Below are 19,873 nucleotides of genomic sequence, written 5' to 3'. Positions count from 1 at the left end.
AATCTCACACCCTCGATTAATCTCTTTAGACAACCCATACCCTGGGCCAGGAAGGTCAAGTACCTGGGCGTTACCCTGAATGCATCGATGACATTCCGCCCGCATATAAAATCAGTCCGTGACCGTGCCGCGTTTATTCTCGGTAGACTCTACCCCATGATCTGTAAGCGGAGTAAAATGTCCCTTCGGAACAAGGTGACACTTTACAAAACTTGCATAAGGCCCGTCATGACTTACGCGAGTGTGGTGTTCGCTCACGCGGCTCGCACACACATAGACACCCTCCAATCCCTACAATCCCGCTTTTGCAGGTTAGCTGTTGGGGCTCCGTGGTTCGTGAGGAACGTTGACCTACACGACGACCTGGGCCTTGAATCAATTTGGAAATACATGAAGTCAGCGTCGGAACGATACTTCGATAAGGCTATGCGTCATGATAATCGCCTTATCGTTGCCGCCGCTGACTACTCCCCGAATCCTGATCATGCAGGAGCCAGTCACCGTCGACGCCCTAGACACGTCCTTACGGATCCATCAGATCCAATAACCTTTGCATTAGATGCCTTCAGCTCTAATACTAGGGGCAGGCTTAGGGACCCCGGTAACCGTACTCGTCGAACTCGACAAAGAGGTCGACGTGCAACCTAACCCATGCATCAGCCCGCTGAGTTTCTCGCCGGATCTTCTCAGCGGGTCGCGATTCCGATCCGGTAGTAGATTCATTCGCGAAACAATTGCTCTTGAGTTGTTAGGTCTCCTTCGGAGGCGCTCGGGCAGTTGTTAGCAAATCCCACCCCTCTTGGCTGAGCCTTTGCTCGCCCACCTGTCCTGGTGAAACTGGAAAGGCCTTCGGGCCACCAGTAAACTTTCAATCATAAGAAAAAAAAAAGAAAAAGCTTTTATCACTGCTGGAGTCCTAACAGACCGAGGGCGACCACTTCTTGACCTGTCATCTACACTAGAGTCTTCATTGTATCGTTTGGTGGTACGATAAACGAATCTTTTGGTTATATTCAAATTTTTCAGTATGTTAAAAATTTTAATTGGCGCGTAACCGCAACGATGCAATGCAATAACTGCAACACGGTCTTCTTTAAGCGTCCACTCCATATTTAAAAATGAGTAAAATTCTAAAAGTATACATTTTTATTTTCATGAACAATTCGAAATTCGAATCCAATAAACTTTTTTGTGGCCAGCATTCTAAAAGAAAAGTTTTTACTGTGTGACGGTACTTATGACTTGACTAGTTATATAGATATATTATATTATTTTATTATGGGGTGCATTGATTGAACGAGATCCAAACTATTCAAACTATATCATGTTTTTTTTTATTTTATTGTTTAGATGACGAAAGTACTACGAAAATTAAAGATTCCATTATTAAATAGTAATTTAAATTTTTGTTGGATATATTCATTTATAGAAATAAGTATGTATAAACTCGTATGTATCTAAATTCGTATGTATAGGTAGGCGCTGAGATCCATGGTAGCTACGAGTGCTACGACCCGGTAACTGTTTAATATTTAGTCAGCTGTAAATATGTCTGTCAAATTTTACAAATCAAAGAAACGAGAAAAAAATCGATGATTTGATGTATTATTCATTTCAAGAAGGTTAATTTACACAACTATTTGCGTATGTGTACGTATAAAAAGTTTCAACTAAATATTCTAAAATAGTGTCTAATTTGTAAGGTATTCAGTCTAAAAGAGTCCAGTAAAACATCTTTTAAGCTTTCAAAGAATCTCATTACGCTGTACATTTCATTAGACTGAGAATTTATTCATTGCCCTCATTTAATTATCGGGGTGCTAATTAAAGTAGTTGCAGATGTTTTGTTTTGGTATAATTAGCTGTAAAATAATAAGTCAATGGTTAGTAGTGTGGCTGCTTACACAGAAACTTTAATGTTAGTGATCGACTTATTATTGCACTCTTACGGTTTATTTTACGAGACCTTAAATTCAATTAAACTTTAATTCAATTTTTAAAGTCTTTTTTTATTAATCTTTATATTATATTTCATTAATCTGTCTTTAATTATTAAAGTCTAATATAATTGAAAACCACATATGAGTCTCATGCATTTTTTTCACTAGTGTTAGCATTTCGTAAATTTACCATCTCTTGCAATCTGCATACTCACGACTCCCTTGTGGATAATTATTGGAAAACCATTTATCGAGGTTCCACCGAGGCCCTTTGTATTATGCAAATAGATTATAAAACATATAATATCTATGTTTACAAAAAGAAGAGCAGAAAAAAATGAAGAAGGATCATTCATTTTTCGTGGTTAAACTTAATAACAAATTTCTGCGAATTTACGTGACCTAATTAATGTGTATTATAGTAGAGAATTTAAGTTTTGACATAAATTCTAAACTTGAAAAAGTTTAAAAAATTTGATACTTTTTTGAAGACAACCGTTTTTAATGCTGAAAAGCGATTAATGTGTCATATTACTGGTGGCAGCACCTCTTGTGAGTCCACACGGGTACGTACCACCACCTTGCCTATTTCTGCCGTGAAGCAGTAACGCGTTTCGGTTTGAAGGGTTGGACAGTAGTTGTTGTAACTATACTGTGACCTTAGAACTTATATCTCAAGGTAGGTGGCCGCATTTACGTTGTAGATGTCTATGGAATCTGGAAACTATTTAACATCAGGTGGGCCGTGAGCTCGTCCATCCACCTAAGCAATAAAAAAAAACATGACAGGTTTGATTGCAACCATTAATTAAATAAAACAAATTAAATAACAGAAAAAAAAACAAAAAAAATCTTAACATAAGAGGCAAGCAATATTCACGGGCTAAGTTGAGCACAAAAATCGTTAGTTTGTTAAATTCAGATTTCATGAACCCGCAATATAAGCAAAAACATTGGGCGGTAGCTCCTTCGCGTTGCACTAATACGTTAAATGTGCGTTTTAGCTGATTCAGATATAGGTTTAGTCATAGGTACTGTTACCAGAATGCTACGTACCCATGGAATATGCCCGTCGAACAGTAAATTCTAGTGGGCGATCAGACTATCAAGTATCAGATACCAGACTGATATCAGATATACTGCATACTAAAAAAAACCTTACTGTCTATTCTCGGGTGAATTACTACACTGAAGAGATCATACATATATTATGTTGTTATTCTAGGCCACAAACGCTAAGAAAATTGCTATATTGAATTGAAAATATTTCTTTGTGTTTTCTTCTAAGCCACATATTTGCGTGGAATTATTCAACAAATATTTTGATTTACACAGTAAATTTGCAAACGTAGAAAAGTCGAGGATTTTTATATAAACGAATTTTATGAGATCTGTCTTCTTCTGAATTTGGTTGAGTATTTAGAGGGTCGTTGTCGTAATTGAACGGTTATATTCAAACACTGATTGTGTCAACTGATTGTTTATTCAATAGTTCTTTGAATCGAACTGAAACATCCTCAGTGTTTTGTGACTAAAAGCAAACATCTACCTTTATCGTATCGTGACTGAACCTAATTGACTATCGACCGTCATTGATTATCATTCGACTCAGGTCGCCTAACCCTCGTGTTGAACTCCTCTGATATTTTCTAATGGAATTGGTGAGTGGTCTGACTTTTATTTTGTTTGGTTTCAAATCCGATTGGATTAAGGTTAAAATTCAATTTGGTCATTTCAATTCAATTCAAGTAAATGATTTTGAGATGTTTTCTTATATGTGTTTCTAACTTTATTAATGGCCCGTGAATAGCTGTGGTGCAAACACTAAACGATTTTGGAGACGACCCATTGTATCTTTCAAGCAATATATGAAACAAATTAATAGATGCTTGATATCTACTGCATACACTAATTGCTAGCAAAATTAATTTAAAATTATTTACTAAAATGGGAAAAATATAGCTTTTATAATTTTCCAGGTCATCTTTTTATTTGTGATTTCTTCACTAGAAACGTATGTACAAACACTTCCTATCAATAATGGGTTAAGTGTGAAGTTCAAGCCTATTTCTGCAAAAGAAGACATCCAACCGAAAACATTTGGAGCATTGTTCGCTAAAATACCACAAGATTATACACCAGAAGCGACATTTCGCCGAGAAATTCTTCAGGCATTTTTGTCCCAACCTCCCGAGCTTGGGAAAGGATGTACGAACCAAATAGCAAAAATTACATCTTGCAAGGTTTGCAACGAAAACGAAACATACACAGACGAGGATAAAATTCATTATATTAATTTACCTATCGTAAGGCAACCATTTGAAGATTACAAAATTTTAGTGGCAACCTCTCCACCTGCCATGAAAATGAGCTACAATAAGCCTTCGGTGATCTACATTGTTTTTCCTGATGATAGTGCTGAAAATATTAGTGCTCTGGCAATACCCAAAATATATTTTGTTAATACAGTTGACGGGAAATTGAATATTGATGAAAATGAAAAAGTTGAACCGATTCTAATTATCGATAGCAATCGTACAGTGACGGGCATAAAGAGTCGTGAAATTTCCAGATTTGTCAGATTCCGTAATAAACTTAGTGTATTTTAAAACATAACTAAGGTGCTCTGGATTACTTTTATTAGTTAAAACCGTTTCAGATCAAAGAAGGGGCTGATGAAATTATCATACTTTCTAAATGTTAGAGCAACAAACAAAGCTAACAAAACATAGAAAATTCCAAATATTACATTTAAAACCGATAATAATTCAATTGAAATTAACATCGTACCACAATGATCGCGACCGATAAAGCTTCTCTTTGTTTGAGACTAACAAATAGCTGTAAATGTTTCGAAACTTTCGTTGTAACAGCAGTGTAATGCGCCAACTTAAATTGTAAAATTCTTCGGTCGCTGTGAAGTTGTTGTTTAATGCTTTTCCCAGGTCACAGTTTACAAATTATTTACACTTTGCACTTCTTCGTTTTAGTGCGAAACCTTCGACAATTTAACTGAAACATTGTAGAGTTATATTTATAAGGAAAACAAAAACAGGAAGCTGGTTCAAACAGAGTCCGCGGAGAGATGAGATTGGCACTTGAATTTGTATCGGATTCCTTCAGGACTATGTAGGGTTTTGATAAAGATAATGTCATTGTTTTATTTAGAGGAACATTTTGTGTAGTACGGCATGTTCTTCAGCAATAATACGTTATTTTTTTGTTTTTCGTTTTCTTAGTTGTTTGGACGATCCTACGGCCCATTGGTATGTTAAGTGGTTACCAGAGCCCTAGCCAACTTGAGACATGATCTTAGTTTTATAATACAACGGCCTAACCTTCAAACCGAATCCTATTATTTCTTTACGGCAGGAATAAGCGGGGTGATGGTACCTACCACCAGTAAACAATTTTTGTTCTTAAAAATAAAGAAAAGTAAGCATGTAATCTATCGTGGGTCACGTTGAGATTAGGTTGAACTTTTACGGATTTATTACGGCATGATGTAAATGATTATGATTATCGCTATGTATTGTATATACAGTTTAAATTTTAATTTAAAAACGACAGTAAATTTTTCGGCACGAAAATGAAATTTCTCTTTTTCTTCGTATTAAATTGCAACGAACAATTCATACGACGGATGTTAATATGCGCTCCACGAAAGAACACAACGCAGTGAATATTAAAAGCTTTGCAACATTTTCGTTCATAAAATACTGTTGAAATATAATAATTTCTTTTTCACCGTCACAACAAGGGGTATCAACAATGTATCAAGGCGTGAAGAGTAACGCGATTATCTCTCGTGTCTTCCACACGTCAATCAAACAACTTGTTCCACGCGGATCGAGATCATTTCTCAGTTGTACAAAAAAAAGAACGCGTTATGTTGCAAAAATACGAAAAAGTATTTTTTGACAGGGAATGAATAGCATTAGTGGTCTTTTTGAAATATGTAATAAGGAAATCTCAGAACTTGGCAAAACTTAGTTTAGATTTAATTTTGAAATATTGATTAAGACAAAGTATTATTATGTAGACTGGTTGATTTGTTTTAATGTGACGTATTTGACGCTGTTTCGTAACAAAAGATGAGTTTTAAATAATTCACATCTGCTACTGTACGAGTAGGTATGTGGAGTTAAAAGTTCTGTCAATATATGTACGCACATCACATGTCTCTATTACCTGTGAAATCTACTTAAATTTAATTTTAGATTTTAGTGTAGGTTTTTTTTAGATTTTCAAAAACATGCGTTTTAAATTCTTTCAAACTTCGATGCTGAACCTCTCTGACGTCTTGTAGAAATGAAAAGGAAAATATGCACATTTGCCTTTTCGACTGCACTTGGCTTCGAATATTACACAATGTAGTTGGTGTCACGTAGTTTCAAAACTGCCAGTTTCACTTGGTAGCATTTTAAGTTAGTTATGAGGGTCTCTTGTGTGTATTCGGTAAACTTCTTAAGAGATTTGGACGGTTTGCGTGGTTAAGTATTTTTAAACACCCAAAATGATATACTTTCTGTTCACGTTTTATATCTTCTACAGTTAATAGACAAATAAAAAAATATTTAACAATAGCGATCTAAATATTAATAGCAGATCTTTAGAAAAAATAATGAGTACAAAATTAATAAATTAAGTACACATTCATTTAAACACAGTTATTGTGTGAGTTTCGGTCAATGTTTGTCATTTGTAGAAATATAATTAATTATCAGGGCAGGAACCTTAAAGCTTGCGAAATAAAATCTTACAAAAAAACATATTCAAACTGTTTCATAAGTAACTAATGGCTCTCGCTAAATTAAACAAGTACTGTAATTAAACAAAACGCTGGTTAATTAATAAAGTTTCAAATTCGAGATCCTGTTGAAGTTACGTTGATTTGACATCTTGATTCTACGAAATTCTCAATGGATCTCTGATGGCATAGAAATTAAAAGAAAAGTTTTTATTTTATTTTCAATTTTTGTCATCTTCTTCTTTTTCTTATCTTTGTCCAACTGTCACACTCTTCTCTCGCATATCGTCTTTCACACAGTTCATCCAAGTTTTTTTTAGGACGCTTTCTTATTTTTAGTATTGGCATATTTGTATTTTTTAGAGTACAACGTGTTATTGAAACTTTAATTTTTATCACAAGTTTATGTAGAGTTGTGAATCACTTGTATTTATCAAGTGTTTTGGATATGGCTACGATATCTCCCTTGTCAGAATTTTATGAATGATTTCGATATAAGCACTTTGAAACTCGGTTAAGGAAAGCTATTGTTATATTATTACACAAAATCTCGGACTTTAGTAAACTAGCATTGTACATATTCTGTTATAGAAAACCACCTCTAATAAAAACATACTTTTTATTGCCAATTAATGCATGCCAATTACAAATAGCATTCGAATGTTACATATATTTAATATACATCATACATTTACTACGTCGATGGACTATATAGGTAGGTAGAATAGATAGAACAATGAAATATAAAAAAAACACGAGACAGTACCCTACCTGACATTGATGATGGTAACCACTCACCATCAGGTCTGCCATTGGCAAGTCTTGCTAAAATGGTAATAAAAAATCCATCTTCATAGTTCATACTACTGGTAGAATTTTTAAGTAAAAATATACTGTAACGATTTTTCTCAAATAACTTGATTTATGGAGAACGCGTAGAAATAGTTTGAAATATGTGGTCTCTTCGCTACCTCAGAATATAGATTATTACACGGGAAAGAATTCGATTTCAGATGCACAATGCACTATTTCGAAGCCGTCGTGGCCTAAAGGATAAGATGTCCGGTGCATTCGTAGCGAGCGATGCAACGGTGTTCGAATCCCACAGGCGGGTACCAATTTTTCCAATTAAATACGTACTTAACAAATGTTCACGATTGGCTCAACGGCGAAGGAATAATATCGTGTAATAAAAATCAAATCCGCCAAATTATAATTTGCGTAATTACTGGTGGTAGGACTTCTTGTGAGTCCGCACAACGCATTTACGTTGTAGATGTCTATGGGCTTCGGTAACCACTTAAAGCAGGTAGGCCATGAACTCATCAATCCATCTAAGCTATAAATAAATAAATAAACTGTAAATTTTCAAGACTGAACGCAACTAATAATATGTCAGAATGAAGTCTATCTCTCAGCACGACACAAAGAAAATATTTAAACTCACCGTTTATTTCGATACTAGTTCGAAATGAAACAAAAGATTCGGATCGCAACGTATTTTGGGAGAGTTGAAAATTAGAAGGCGCTAAGTAAATCGCACGGACTGTTTTAACGTGTTTTATCGCAAAGAATGGAATCGGGTCACCGTCGTGAGTGCAATGTAGGTATTTACGACTCTTGTGTAGACTTGGATCGGCAATAAAATCTTTTCTCAAATCACTCCCTCAAGACATTAGAACAACCATAAAATGCCTAACGATAATTGCATTAAGACCCCTAGTTTCCTTGTATATTAGAATTGCAAGGAGATTTTTTAATTGTCTTCTTATTCTTATTACATAGAGAAAGATTACTAGGCCGAATTTGTTTCTTTAATAAATAATAATACTGGACGTATACATTAAGGCTAAATTTAGTAAACATTTCATGGCTAAGACTGGTTGAAATGAAGTGATTACGCTAGCACCTTTCAAGAGAAACGACAATTTCATATTTATAATTTTTGAGTTATTATTAGCTATACACGGTTTTCCGAACAAAGGTATTTTTTTTTTTAATGTCAACAAAAATCGTTTGATGTGGTTCTGTTTCAGCAAATCTCAATGAGGTTGTATTAGTTTTGTGGTCTCGCGAGCAGATAAAATCTTGAAGCTCCCATCAGAAAATACAATCTGTTTTTCGTCAACAAAGTCTGAGTTAAATCGTTCCATTTTGGTGCCGGGCGACGGATTTGTTGGGTTTGACCCTTGAACGAGGAGAACCTTAACCTTTGATTACATTTATTAGTATTAACTGTAATAGCATAACGGAACTCATTTCGAAATAAACTAAATACAGTTTATTAAACAGTGTTATGTAACCTTTTAAGTTTTATCAGCTAAGACGGGTGGACGAGCATTCGGTGCACTGATTCAAGCGCTCCAATAAGAAAATGAGCAATGCTTAATATTTGTGACCACCGATATGTACTAATACATTACATAAACAAACTATCAAGTCTTACATTATTTTTGGGTGTTTTAAGTTCCTATTTTCCGAATCTAATTTTGTTCTATACATACTTTGTTATTTATTAAACATATATATATGCAACAAATTATCTGCTCAAAATACTCTCCTTGTAGATTAATAACGAAAGGATCCTTGTTGATTTGAACCTTTTTAAAAACATTAGCGATTGTCTGAAAGGAGTACAGTGTAAAAAGGATCTGAGTCTAGCATTAAAAGCATTTGCTTAGAACTTTATTGGCTTTAATGAGCCCTTTGACAATTATCCTCGTTAAATTCTTTACCGTTTTTTTCCGCTACCTTTTCTGATTACCATTTGTAGCACTAGAAATGAGTAGTTCGTCCATTTTTATAGTTAGGTTCAACATTGTAGAATATAATATTTATCTCATTTGATATAGGTAAAAGGAACATTTATTTTTAATCATTTAGAAAACTTACTCATAGCTTTCGTTTTTATCCGTGTGGTTAAAAGCCTAGAGATTCCTCTCAGTAGTTTTTGTGTGTAAATCAATGGTGTACGTTTTTGTTGGGGCTGTAGTGTTGGGAATGCTCACAACCCAATAAAGCAAGGTTTTTCTCGTCCAAGTTTTTGCATCGAGTTGTTTGATATTTGAATTAAAAACTATATTAAAATAGTACGAACATTAAGATACAAGCGATAAATCGATTTTACATTGTGTAATTGAATTTGAAAACAATTCCCACTGTCATGATAGAAGTTTTTTCCATACGGAGGAGTGGGAGAAAGACGTTCAAGCTTAATCTAGTGTAATATAACCAATCTAAGAAATAAAAGAAATAAGGTACAATCAATTCGACAAGTTTTGAATTTCTGGTGTTTTATTCAAAATATTTTAGATTTTGTACTAGTAATCGCTGCTTGCGCAAATATGATGCACATAATAAGTTAAATTATCCGTAAATAGTCGTTGTGGCATAAAGGATAAGACAGCCGGTGTAATCATATCGAGGAATCCAATCCATATGTCGGTGTTCAAATCCGGCAACCAGATACCAGGTTTTTTTTAAAATATGAAATACGTACTTAACACATGATCCGAAACGATTTCCACAATGATGGATTAAAATGGAGTAATGAGAACGAACCCGCAAAAATTGAAAAAAAAAACACTTGAAAACCGGTCGGTCATTCTATACAATTGAAACTTAGACTTCATATATTGCGTCATTCACATAATGATGTCTGTGGTCTCCAGTAACTACTGAACTTCTTCTTAAGCGTTGCTTATAAGATGTAAAAACTCCCGTGTTCGATGGTAATGCTGCATTTAAACTTATCATCAGTGGAAAGCCTATTCTGCAGGCACCTATCTTGCTTTTCACGCAATGTTAATGATTCATTTGATAAACGAGACAACTTAGATCGATTGCATATTATACGAGCACAAATAAAAGTAGTCCTATCTACCCTATGGGAATGCAATATTTAGAGAGATGGGCAGACGCATTAATGGTAAAGTATTTTATTTTAATTGACCTTTCATCTTCACGATAAGAAAATCCAGATAGATGTATACGGTTTCCTGTTCGTTCTTTATGTGTGCAAAGAAATATGAATGTCAATTAACTTCTTTTTTTTTTTTATTTAAATGTGTGCGTTGGTTAGCACAATATTGAAATGTCGACGAATAACACCGTAGCCGTCCGTGACTGCGACAACTATAAAGTATTCGAACCGTTGGAAATAATAATAAAAAAGAAACGTTAATTTAATAAAGAAACACAGTAAAATACGGGTTTCATTTTTATTACCCAATACTATTGCTTAATCGTGGGAGTTGCTTGCTTGAACAAGTGTTGCCCTGGCATAGTCGTATGGCTGAGCCAAATTTGCCTGATGTGTTTTCCTTTAGATCACGGAAGCGCCTGTTGCTTTAAAGTTTTTAGTGTATCGTTATACTTTTGATATAATTATATCAAATATTGGGAGTAATTTTTTACCTTAGTTTAGTCGAGTAGTCTTGACTTCTCAGTAGACTGAAGTCCACGTCTTGGTCGTATTTTATTTATCACACAGGCCAATCTAGGCAACGTAATACTTATGAGGTATAGCATAGAACGCATCATAAAAAAAAATCTCAATTTAATTCACAACAGATTTATTTGTGACAATATTTAAACGCATACTAACATCTGAAATTATTTAGCAAGTAAAATTTTTATAATTGGTTGTGTTACCTTAATAAAAAATGCTTACCTGTTGACATTGACTCCATTGCACTAGTTTTGAAACTCGAATGGCACCTTATGTCTCTACTTACTTTAATTTCTCAGTTTTATAAAATGAAAGCAAAATAATTGCAAATAATTATATAAATGATTCATACGTAATCGCAGCTTTACAAAAAATCCTTGCCATTTTAAGCAAGCACAGTTTCAAATTGTTTTTAGTCATAATAGATAATAATTCAGTGTCATTTTAATTTAATTATCATTACCATAAATTGGTTATTCCTAAAAAAGCGTATAAACATTTGATTTGAATTAATGTACGTTTCATAAGTAATACATCTATTCTTTCTATTTTGAAGTAAAAATATATTTTCTCAAATTATTATTCCTCGTAAATTGATTTTGTAACAACGGTATAATACTTTTTTTTTATTGCTTAGATGGGTGGATGAGCACACAGCCCACCTGGTGTTAAGTGGTTACTGGAGCCCATAGACATCTTCAACGTAAATGCGCCACCCACCTTGAGATATAAGTTCTAAGATCTCAGTATAGTTACAACGGCTGCCCTACCCTTCAGACGCTTTACTGCTTCACGGCGGACTCACAAGAGGTCCTACCACCAGTAATATAATCATTCTTTAGGAGTATTCGTCATCGAAGTTATATATAATAAATTATTCATGAATATTCTAATGTGACGAATGTGTGAAAATCGATTCACTTCAACAAGGTAAGTGGCCTTGTGCACTCAATTGCAACGCGAGCCGATAAAACGTTGGTAAACAAACGAAGCTACAAACCGTAAGTGAAGCTTTAAAGTTGTGACGTAACGAAATACTACAACTTGCAAAACGTCTGAACCGAACTAATCAACAAGTCGTCTTCTTTTAATCGATTAACTGAACATTATTTTTATTATATTGTAAGAGGGGAGGTTTCCTTTTTATAAAAATACTAGCTGTACCCGTCCGCTTCGCTGGGCATTTCAAATTAACATTATTATTTCTCACTCCCACTAAGATTCTCATCATTAACGCCCCCGCAACTGGTGTAGGGAGTTCAACACTCATATAAATATTAGCCTATCCATTAAGTACACGTATTTCCAACATGGATACCAAGTTTCAAGTCAATCGGATGCATGGTTCAGTAGTTATAACGGAACATCCGTAAAAATCACTGTAGATTTATATATTAAGTATAGATATAGATATGTCAAAATGTTAAAAAATATCGGAAATGACACTAAAATTTGTAAGATATGCGCAAGTTAGTTTGTTAATCTCCAACATTGATCGTAAAACTCTGTAATAATCATCATTATTAAAAAGTATATGGTAAAATGAAGCACGATAATCAACTGCCTGTCCTAATCGTTTTGTGAGGTGCACGTGTACTGAACTATAAATGATGGTCAATTATATTTCGTTGAAGACACAACATAAATTACTCTATTTTGTACCAATTTAATTTAAGTTAGGCTGTTATTGGAGTTACAATTTGTAAAATAATTTTTACAATACAACACAATTAGAAGGCGTCACCGAAAATCATCAGATAATACCGTCTTAAAGAGCATTCGGTTTTGTTTGTCTCATTCAAATTCATTCATTTCGCTCATTCGGATCACTTACTTCAGTTTCAATAATACATTCAATTTAATGATTTAAATTTAAACTAGTGACGTAAAAAATATCACCTACCACGATTACGTTCACGATTACCATTATCTCTATGTTTCTTTTATAATAAAACACAATGTCATTATAATGGAGACGAATACATTATTTATTATTAATAAGTAAACTAAGTACCGTTTAAATTTAAAAAAAGCTTTATTTTTGTTTAGAAAAGTACTTTATAAAACCTTTTTAACATTTGTCAAACCTTGAATCATTCCGAAGTAAAGGAATGCCTAAAAAATTGCAATGGCAATCATAGTTTCTGATTAAAAAGTTGATAATCGTAATTTAAGATAAATCGTAATCGTTTCATTGCCAATATAAAATATACTATTGTTTGATTGTAAAAACAGGTTATCTCGACGGATTTAAAATAAAACACAGTCGTAAAAAAAGTAGAAACAAACAAAGCAGACCAGTATGTTGTTTGTTACTATTACTCATTTTTAGTTATTTCTTTCTCTTTTAAAATAACATCAATAGTTTTATTTCGAAAGTAAAAGCACAGAAATAACAAAGGGAGTCATAAATTGAGATTGGCAGTAGCGAAAACCCTTATGATGTTTAAATTCATGTTTTTACTTAATTTGCCTAGCGAAAATTAATAATATCATTTTGTGATGTCATCACAGTTTACGTCATGTATTATACAATTGAGTTTCTAATAAAATATTAGCATTTAAGAAAACATGTTTCTAAAAAGCAATTTAATCAAAGGATGGTTCTTCAAACGCTGCAATATTTTCTATCTAAAATATTTAATGAACGTGGCGAGATTAAGAATCTCCAACTGGCAGAGGATGACGTTTACTAACCGCACATGTAAAAAAACTAAATCATATAATGTAAGCTTTCGAATAAGACAACGACTGAGTTGAATCAGTCCAGATTGCACTTACACAATTACTTATTCCTTTCACTGAAGTAATTTTTTAATTCATCTTATTAGAACACTCACGGATCGACCGCGTTAACGTTAAGAGCATTTAATGTATTTTTTATCTTTAATTTTTAGTTTATTAGTTGGCCAGTTCTGTACAATATTTTTAATGCATTTTTTTTTTATTGCCTAGATTTGTGGACGAGCTCACAGCCCACCTGGTGTTAAGTGATTACTGGAACCCATAGACATCTACAACGTAAATGCGCCACACACCTTGAGATATAAGTTCTAAGGTCTCAGTATAGTTACAACGGCTGCCCCACCCTTCAAATCGAAACGCATTACTGCTTCACGGCAGAAATAGGCGGGGCGGTGGTACCTACCCGTGCGGACTCACAAGAGGTCCTACCACCAGTAAAAATTTATATAAAATTATTTGTCGAATAGATATCGTTTCTGGTTTAAATAGTTAGTCTTAACATCCGGATCTGATCGGATCTGCTTTCCGAAAATCGCTTTTAGGCGAATTCGTTTGTAATTTGTTAAATTTCGTGAGATCTCGACCTCTACTTTAATTTGTGAAAGCTGTGGGTTTTGAGAAATTTTGGATTAATTATAATAAAGTTGTTTCAATTTAAAAATGGTCATTAGAACCAATCGTTTATTGGAATATTTTGTTTTTTTGAGCATTTATTTGTGATAACACTACGTTCTTCTACAAGTACAGTTTGATAATAGTTAGAATTTTAATTCAATGTTTTTTTCTGATCAGTACGGAGCAGAGTTGCTATGCATTATTTTACACCGAAATAATTCATTACACTGAAAAAAAATTCTAATAATAAAGTCGGTACTGTACTGAGATGTTAGTGTAAGCAGTTATTGTTTTTAATACAAAATTGAGGTATATTCATTTTTCTTTAGAATAACTAAAGAGGAAAGTATAATATGTATATTAGAGATAAGATAGCTCAGTAGATCGTGAAAGATTACAGTAGCTTGTTAACGATCTTAAAATTCAAAGGAAAGTAGTCCATTAATGTTTTTTTTATTGTTCAACTATGAACAGCGTTTAGTCCTAAGTACACTATATCTCAAAAGCTCTGAAAATCTAAAATTATTGCTGCTCGCTCTGTGGTGTCGGTCTGGAATAGCGGAAGGTAGTGGTTTGTCTGATGTCTGTGAGTGACGGTAATCACTTACCATCAGGTGTGCTGTGTGCTCGTCTGCCTACAATTAAGAATGTGTCGTAAAAAATCATCTAAGGAATACGTTTGAGAATCAGAAGCAGCGCTTTCTCGGTGGGATAGCCGTTATACAATATCGATACGAACTGGTGGTAGCGTCTTAGAAATCCGCACGGGGTAGGCACTCTCTGATTTCCCTTCGAAACGTATAAATAAATCTTTCGCCTTTTACTAAAAAGGCACCACCACTTGAGTCATACGTCTGTCTGAAGGTGGGTGGCGGCTTTATGTTGTTGATGTCTATTGTCTCCGGTAACCAGATAGCATCAGGAAGGCCGTGAGCTCATTCACCTTTATAAGCAACAAAAAAAAAAACTATTTTAACTATTTATGTCTTTTTGACGTCCTTTTTTCTAGCTAAATAGCAACCGCCTTTCAACGATGTGTCTTATTATGGTTTCTAAAAACTGCGTAGCTGATCTTTTCTTTAGATAGATATATTATGTTCTCTGACAGGGAGGGGTGTTATATAATATTTAAGAATAAAATCTCAACTATACTCTCTACTGTAACATAAAATTATATTTTGGCAACCCAGGACAGACAGTATTCTCATACGGGATCCCGTTCCAAGTAAATTGATATTATTATTTAGTCTAAATGAAGGCGGGATGGAACGGCGGCTCGCATCTGATTTAAAATAATTTTTTCCTGCCTATGCTGATAGCCTGGTTACTGATGGTAGGACCTTTTGTGAGTCCGCGCGGGTGGGTACCACCACCCTGCCTATTTCTGCCGTGAAGCAGTAATGCGTTTCGGTTTGAAGGGTGGGGCAGCCGTTGTAACTTACTTGAGATCTTAGAACTTATATCTCAAGGTGGGTGGCGCATTTACGTTGTGGATGTCATGGGCTCCAGTAACCACTTAACACCAGGTGATCTGTGAGCTCATCCACTCATCTAAGCAATAAAAAAATAAAATAAAAAAAAGCCTTGAGAGGCTATATCAGCTTCGCCCTAACGTGTAGGTGAGCTCACGGGGCTCAAACCGGAACGTTTAAAATAATACCGTTTATCATGTATTGTTGTAATAACATCAACATCATCACAACCCATGGTCTAATTTATTCTTTGTGAAATTCTTTTACTTAAATACAAACCGTATAGTATTTTTATAAAATGTAAAAGATTTGTTTTTAGGTAACATTTAAAATAAAATAGTAACATTATCATTATCTTATGTATAAGTAAAGAAAACCCTTTTTAGTTTTAAAAAAAAATCTTAGACAAGTTCACTCACCTTTCATGACAATGAAGAGAATAATTCAATGTTACATATTATGCGTATAACATTAATATTGTTTAAAATATTGATTTACATAGAGATATTAAGGGCTTTAAATGTTGTTTTCGTATTTATATTACAAAAAAAGGCAGTTAAGTTTATTGATTTGTATTATTATACATATAGTATTTGTAGTATTTGATATTATTATACATATAACTATATACAACTCTTGTCCACCCGATTGTTGTCTGGAAGAGATGGCTTTTATCGATAAGACTGCCAATTGCATTTTTGTATTTTATTTAATTTTAACATACCTTAATCTTTTGTTACTTACTTTGCCTTTTGTTACTTACTGTGTCTTTTGTTACTTACTTTGTCTTTTGTTACTTTTTCATAGTTTCTTTTCGTAGTCTATCCATTTTAAGCAGGAGTCGGGTTATGTTGCAAATTCTGCGCCTTTCTAGATTTAATTACGAACTCGCACAGGTCAGTCTGGTTGAAAACAAGACGCATTACATTATGTACCGATATTGCGTGGTAATGATGAAATTGTTTAGGCAATGCAACTAATGCATCGGAGATTGCTCTGATTAAGGAATGGATTAAGCGACTCTATTAATTTGAATATATTGTGAGGATTAAACTTCTACATATGTGATACAATGTATTCGTGTATACATATTTAATTTTGTATTTTGCTTCATTACGGGAATCGTCAATAATGGAGTAACATATAGTTCACCTATTTTATTTATATTGAATATATTTTTAAGCTATAATTTTTGTGAAGAAATTTTTAGTTTGTTCAAAGTTACCATTGGTGAAATTTGGACACATGTCGCTCTGAATTTTAAGATACGTATTTTAAATATAATTGTTGTTTATTAAAAGATACTGTAGCGGTAAGTGATTTTAAATTGAAATTTATCATTTTACGTTTGTTATAATAAGCAAAATATACGAAAACTCACCTACCACACACAGTGAGTTCTAGCGAACAAAATTGTGATATCACTGCAACACGATCTTAACGCTCTGTTTGTTACAATACCGTCAAAACACTGTTGAAACATCATATTAAACTATCCAATAAACATAACTAATCATTCATTGTTTATATTCAATAATTGAATTGACGAATTGAATTTAATGCATATCATAATTAATTAGTGGTATTATGGTGGTAAAAATTATTCGGATTCAAATTAAAAAATATCTTATCTGATTATCAGATTGCCCTATGACAGACGTCTTCCTTAAAGCATGTTCTTTCCGATACATTAGTTTTCTTAAATCTCTTGTTCTTTTTTTCTGTCGTCCCTTATTTCTTTTTTCTTCACGAGAATACCGCAAGGTGAGGTGTTTTGACCATTTTTGTGTCTCAGTTCTGATCATCTGACCTATTCAGCTCTATCTAAGTTTGTGTACTGTATATGAAACAACGTCATGCGGTATCTAAAGCTATTTAAATCTGGAGTTGAAATGTAATATTGAACATCATTAATTCGAGACGGTTGTTACGAGATTTAGTTCTACGAGTGTAATCAGGGTAGAAAACAATGTATTTTATTTATAATAGATAAAGGTTAGTACTTATCCTCTTACAGAACGGCGCATTTGTATCGCAATCATAATATTAGTCTCGACGGTTGTTATCCTTTCATTTTCAATATACTCGCTAGGTCCACACCTATTGTAATCGATTTCGGAATGGTAGTTTCAAAATCGTAAAATACTAGCACTTCGAAATTAGCTTAGTGTGTACCAATCATGAAACGCCCACAACAAAGAACGAACGAAATGGTGAATCTTCACGCCTGTTAAACATTGTCTTCAGTTAATGTTTTTTTCTCATTTTGCACCTAACCTCGCGCTCCGTTGCGGTGAAGGTTTGTCGGTGCATTTAGCTGAGATGTTTAAAAAACATGTATTTTCATACAAGCTTGAAGTTTTATTTCTATTGTTGCAGATTGTGCAAGTTCGTCGGAAAATTCATTCAGTTTTATCTATTCCTAATTAAGGAGCAAGCTCCTTTTGATTACAAGTATAATACTTTTCTTGATAAAGAATAAATCAAGATTTTCCTGTAAATTGAATTTGATTTTATTGCATCTCTCTCTGCATAAGTCGTAATCACTTTCCTTCTAACTGAAATATTTTAACTATTAGTATATTACATATTATATAGTATTTTACACAAGGTAACTAATCTTTATATATATTTCATCTTTGCGCAGGGTCAGCTAGGTTAGTATATTTTTTTAGTCGAATTTTTAAATTAATCACCTATTTTGAGATAAAATTAAATTATTACTACTTAAGATAAAGCTTAAGAAGGTACTTATTGATCAAATAAAATGTATATAATTACTATACATTTTATAGAAATATAACTGTAACAGTCGTGTCACTTCAATCAACAAAAAAAAAAAGAAAGTCAAGGAATGCTACATCGCGGCAAATACCCAGCGGCTCTTGTGCTCACATTAGTTTTAGTGGGTTATAGTGTACGATAAATAAATTATTCAACGCGAGGGCCCTTCTTTCGTACGTTTAGCTTCCTTTAATTCTTTTACGTACCTACGTAAGAAAGAGAGTCACGTATGAGTTGCGTAAATGTGCAAAACAGCAAATGACGTTTCCACAAAAAGCCCATTTGTCACTCGCGATTCGTGAAGAAGCGGAGTCGCGTGCTTAGCCGGCTTCGTATTCCGCCAGTTTGCTTAATGGATTAGCTGAATATATGTAAAATTATTATCAAGGACCTACTTTTTTGTCTTTAGGCGATACGCTTTTGTTATAAAGCGATAAATGTGAACCTGTTATTAATCAATCCGGTCAGTTATTCACGGCTTAGCCTTACTTACCGACCGTAACATTCTTGAATCAGTGAGTCCCATAAATCACCCTCTTTCAGAAACGTCGCAACTTGCCAACTTTGTGTGTCTGTTATCGTAACTATATACTTGTACGTACAATATGTATTCGTCTATAGACATTTGGCCTAAATACGTTAGAGACGTGAGAATTGTTTCACTTTCAGAATTAGTAGTAGGTACTTTTCTTTTACCCTACTACGCGAAGATAAAAATATGTCTTTGTTCTTAGGATAAAGTATGTGAATTTGTGATTGTTACGAAGCCTAAAAAGTTTCCGGTAGCTAAAGTATCAGATAAGAAAGGAAACGAGAAAAACATTTTTTTTACGCCGTAATTGTACAATTCTGGGTTGTATTGAAAAAAATGAAGAATGGAGACTAAACTTTTTGTTTCACAACGTATATTTGTCGTTTATTACTTTATTAATAGCAGCATAGAGTCTATTTTGTTGCAATCTATCTATGGTATGTTTCGGGTTTTAATGTCTCGCGTACGTATGTACTTTATTGTCGTTACATAAAGCGGCATAAGTCGACTTTCCGTTATGACCTTTCAAGGCCAGACGCTGGTCGGAATATTTTTGCGGTAATCTTTACCGTCAGCGCTGTTACA

The 19,873-nt window shown here is 33.8% G+C and overlaps 2 protein-coding genes across 3 annotated transcripts in view; one reads left to right on the top strand and one right to left on the bottom strand.

Annotated features, from left to right (window-relative positions):
- Positions 1-19,873, bottom strand: part of LOC114245110 (frequenin-2) — a 209,857-nt gene that overhangs the window by 36,792 nt on the left and 153,192 nt on the right. The window lies entirely within an intron of this gene.
- On the top strand, positions 3,593-4,549 carry LOC114245109 (uncharacterized). The gene is made up of 2 exons (XM_028177118.2): positions 3,593-3,601; positions 3,920-4,549. The coding sequence occupies exons 1-2, from the start codon at positions 3,593-3,595 to the stop codon at positions 4,547-4,549; spliced, it is 639 nt and encodes a 212-aa protein (XP_028032919.2).

The sequence above is a fragment of the Bombyx mandarina genome, chromosome 01, assembly GCF_030267445.1.
Source record: "Bombyx mandarina strain Sakado chromosome 01, ASM3026744v2".
Taxonomy (NCBI): Eukaryota; Metazoa; Arthropoda; class Insecta; order Lepidoptera; family Bombycidae; genus Bombyx; species Bombyx mandarina.
Note: the sequence above shows the minus strand (reverse complement) of the source record. Positions and strands in the feature narration are given on the sequence as shown.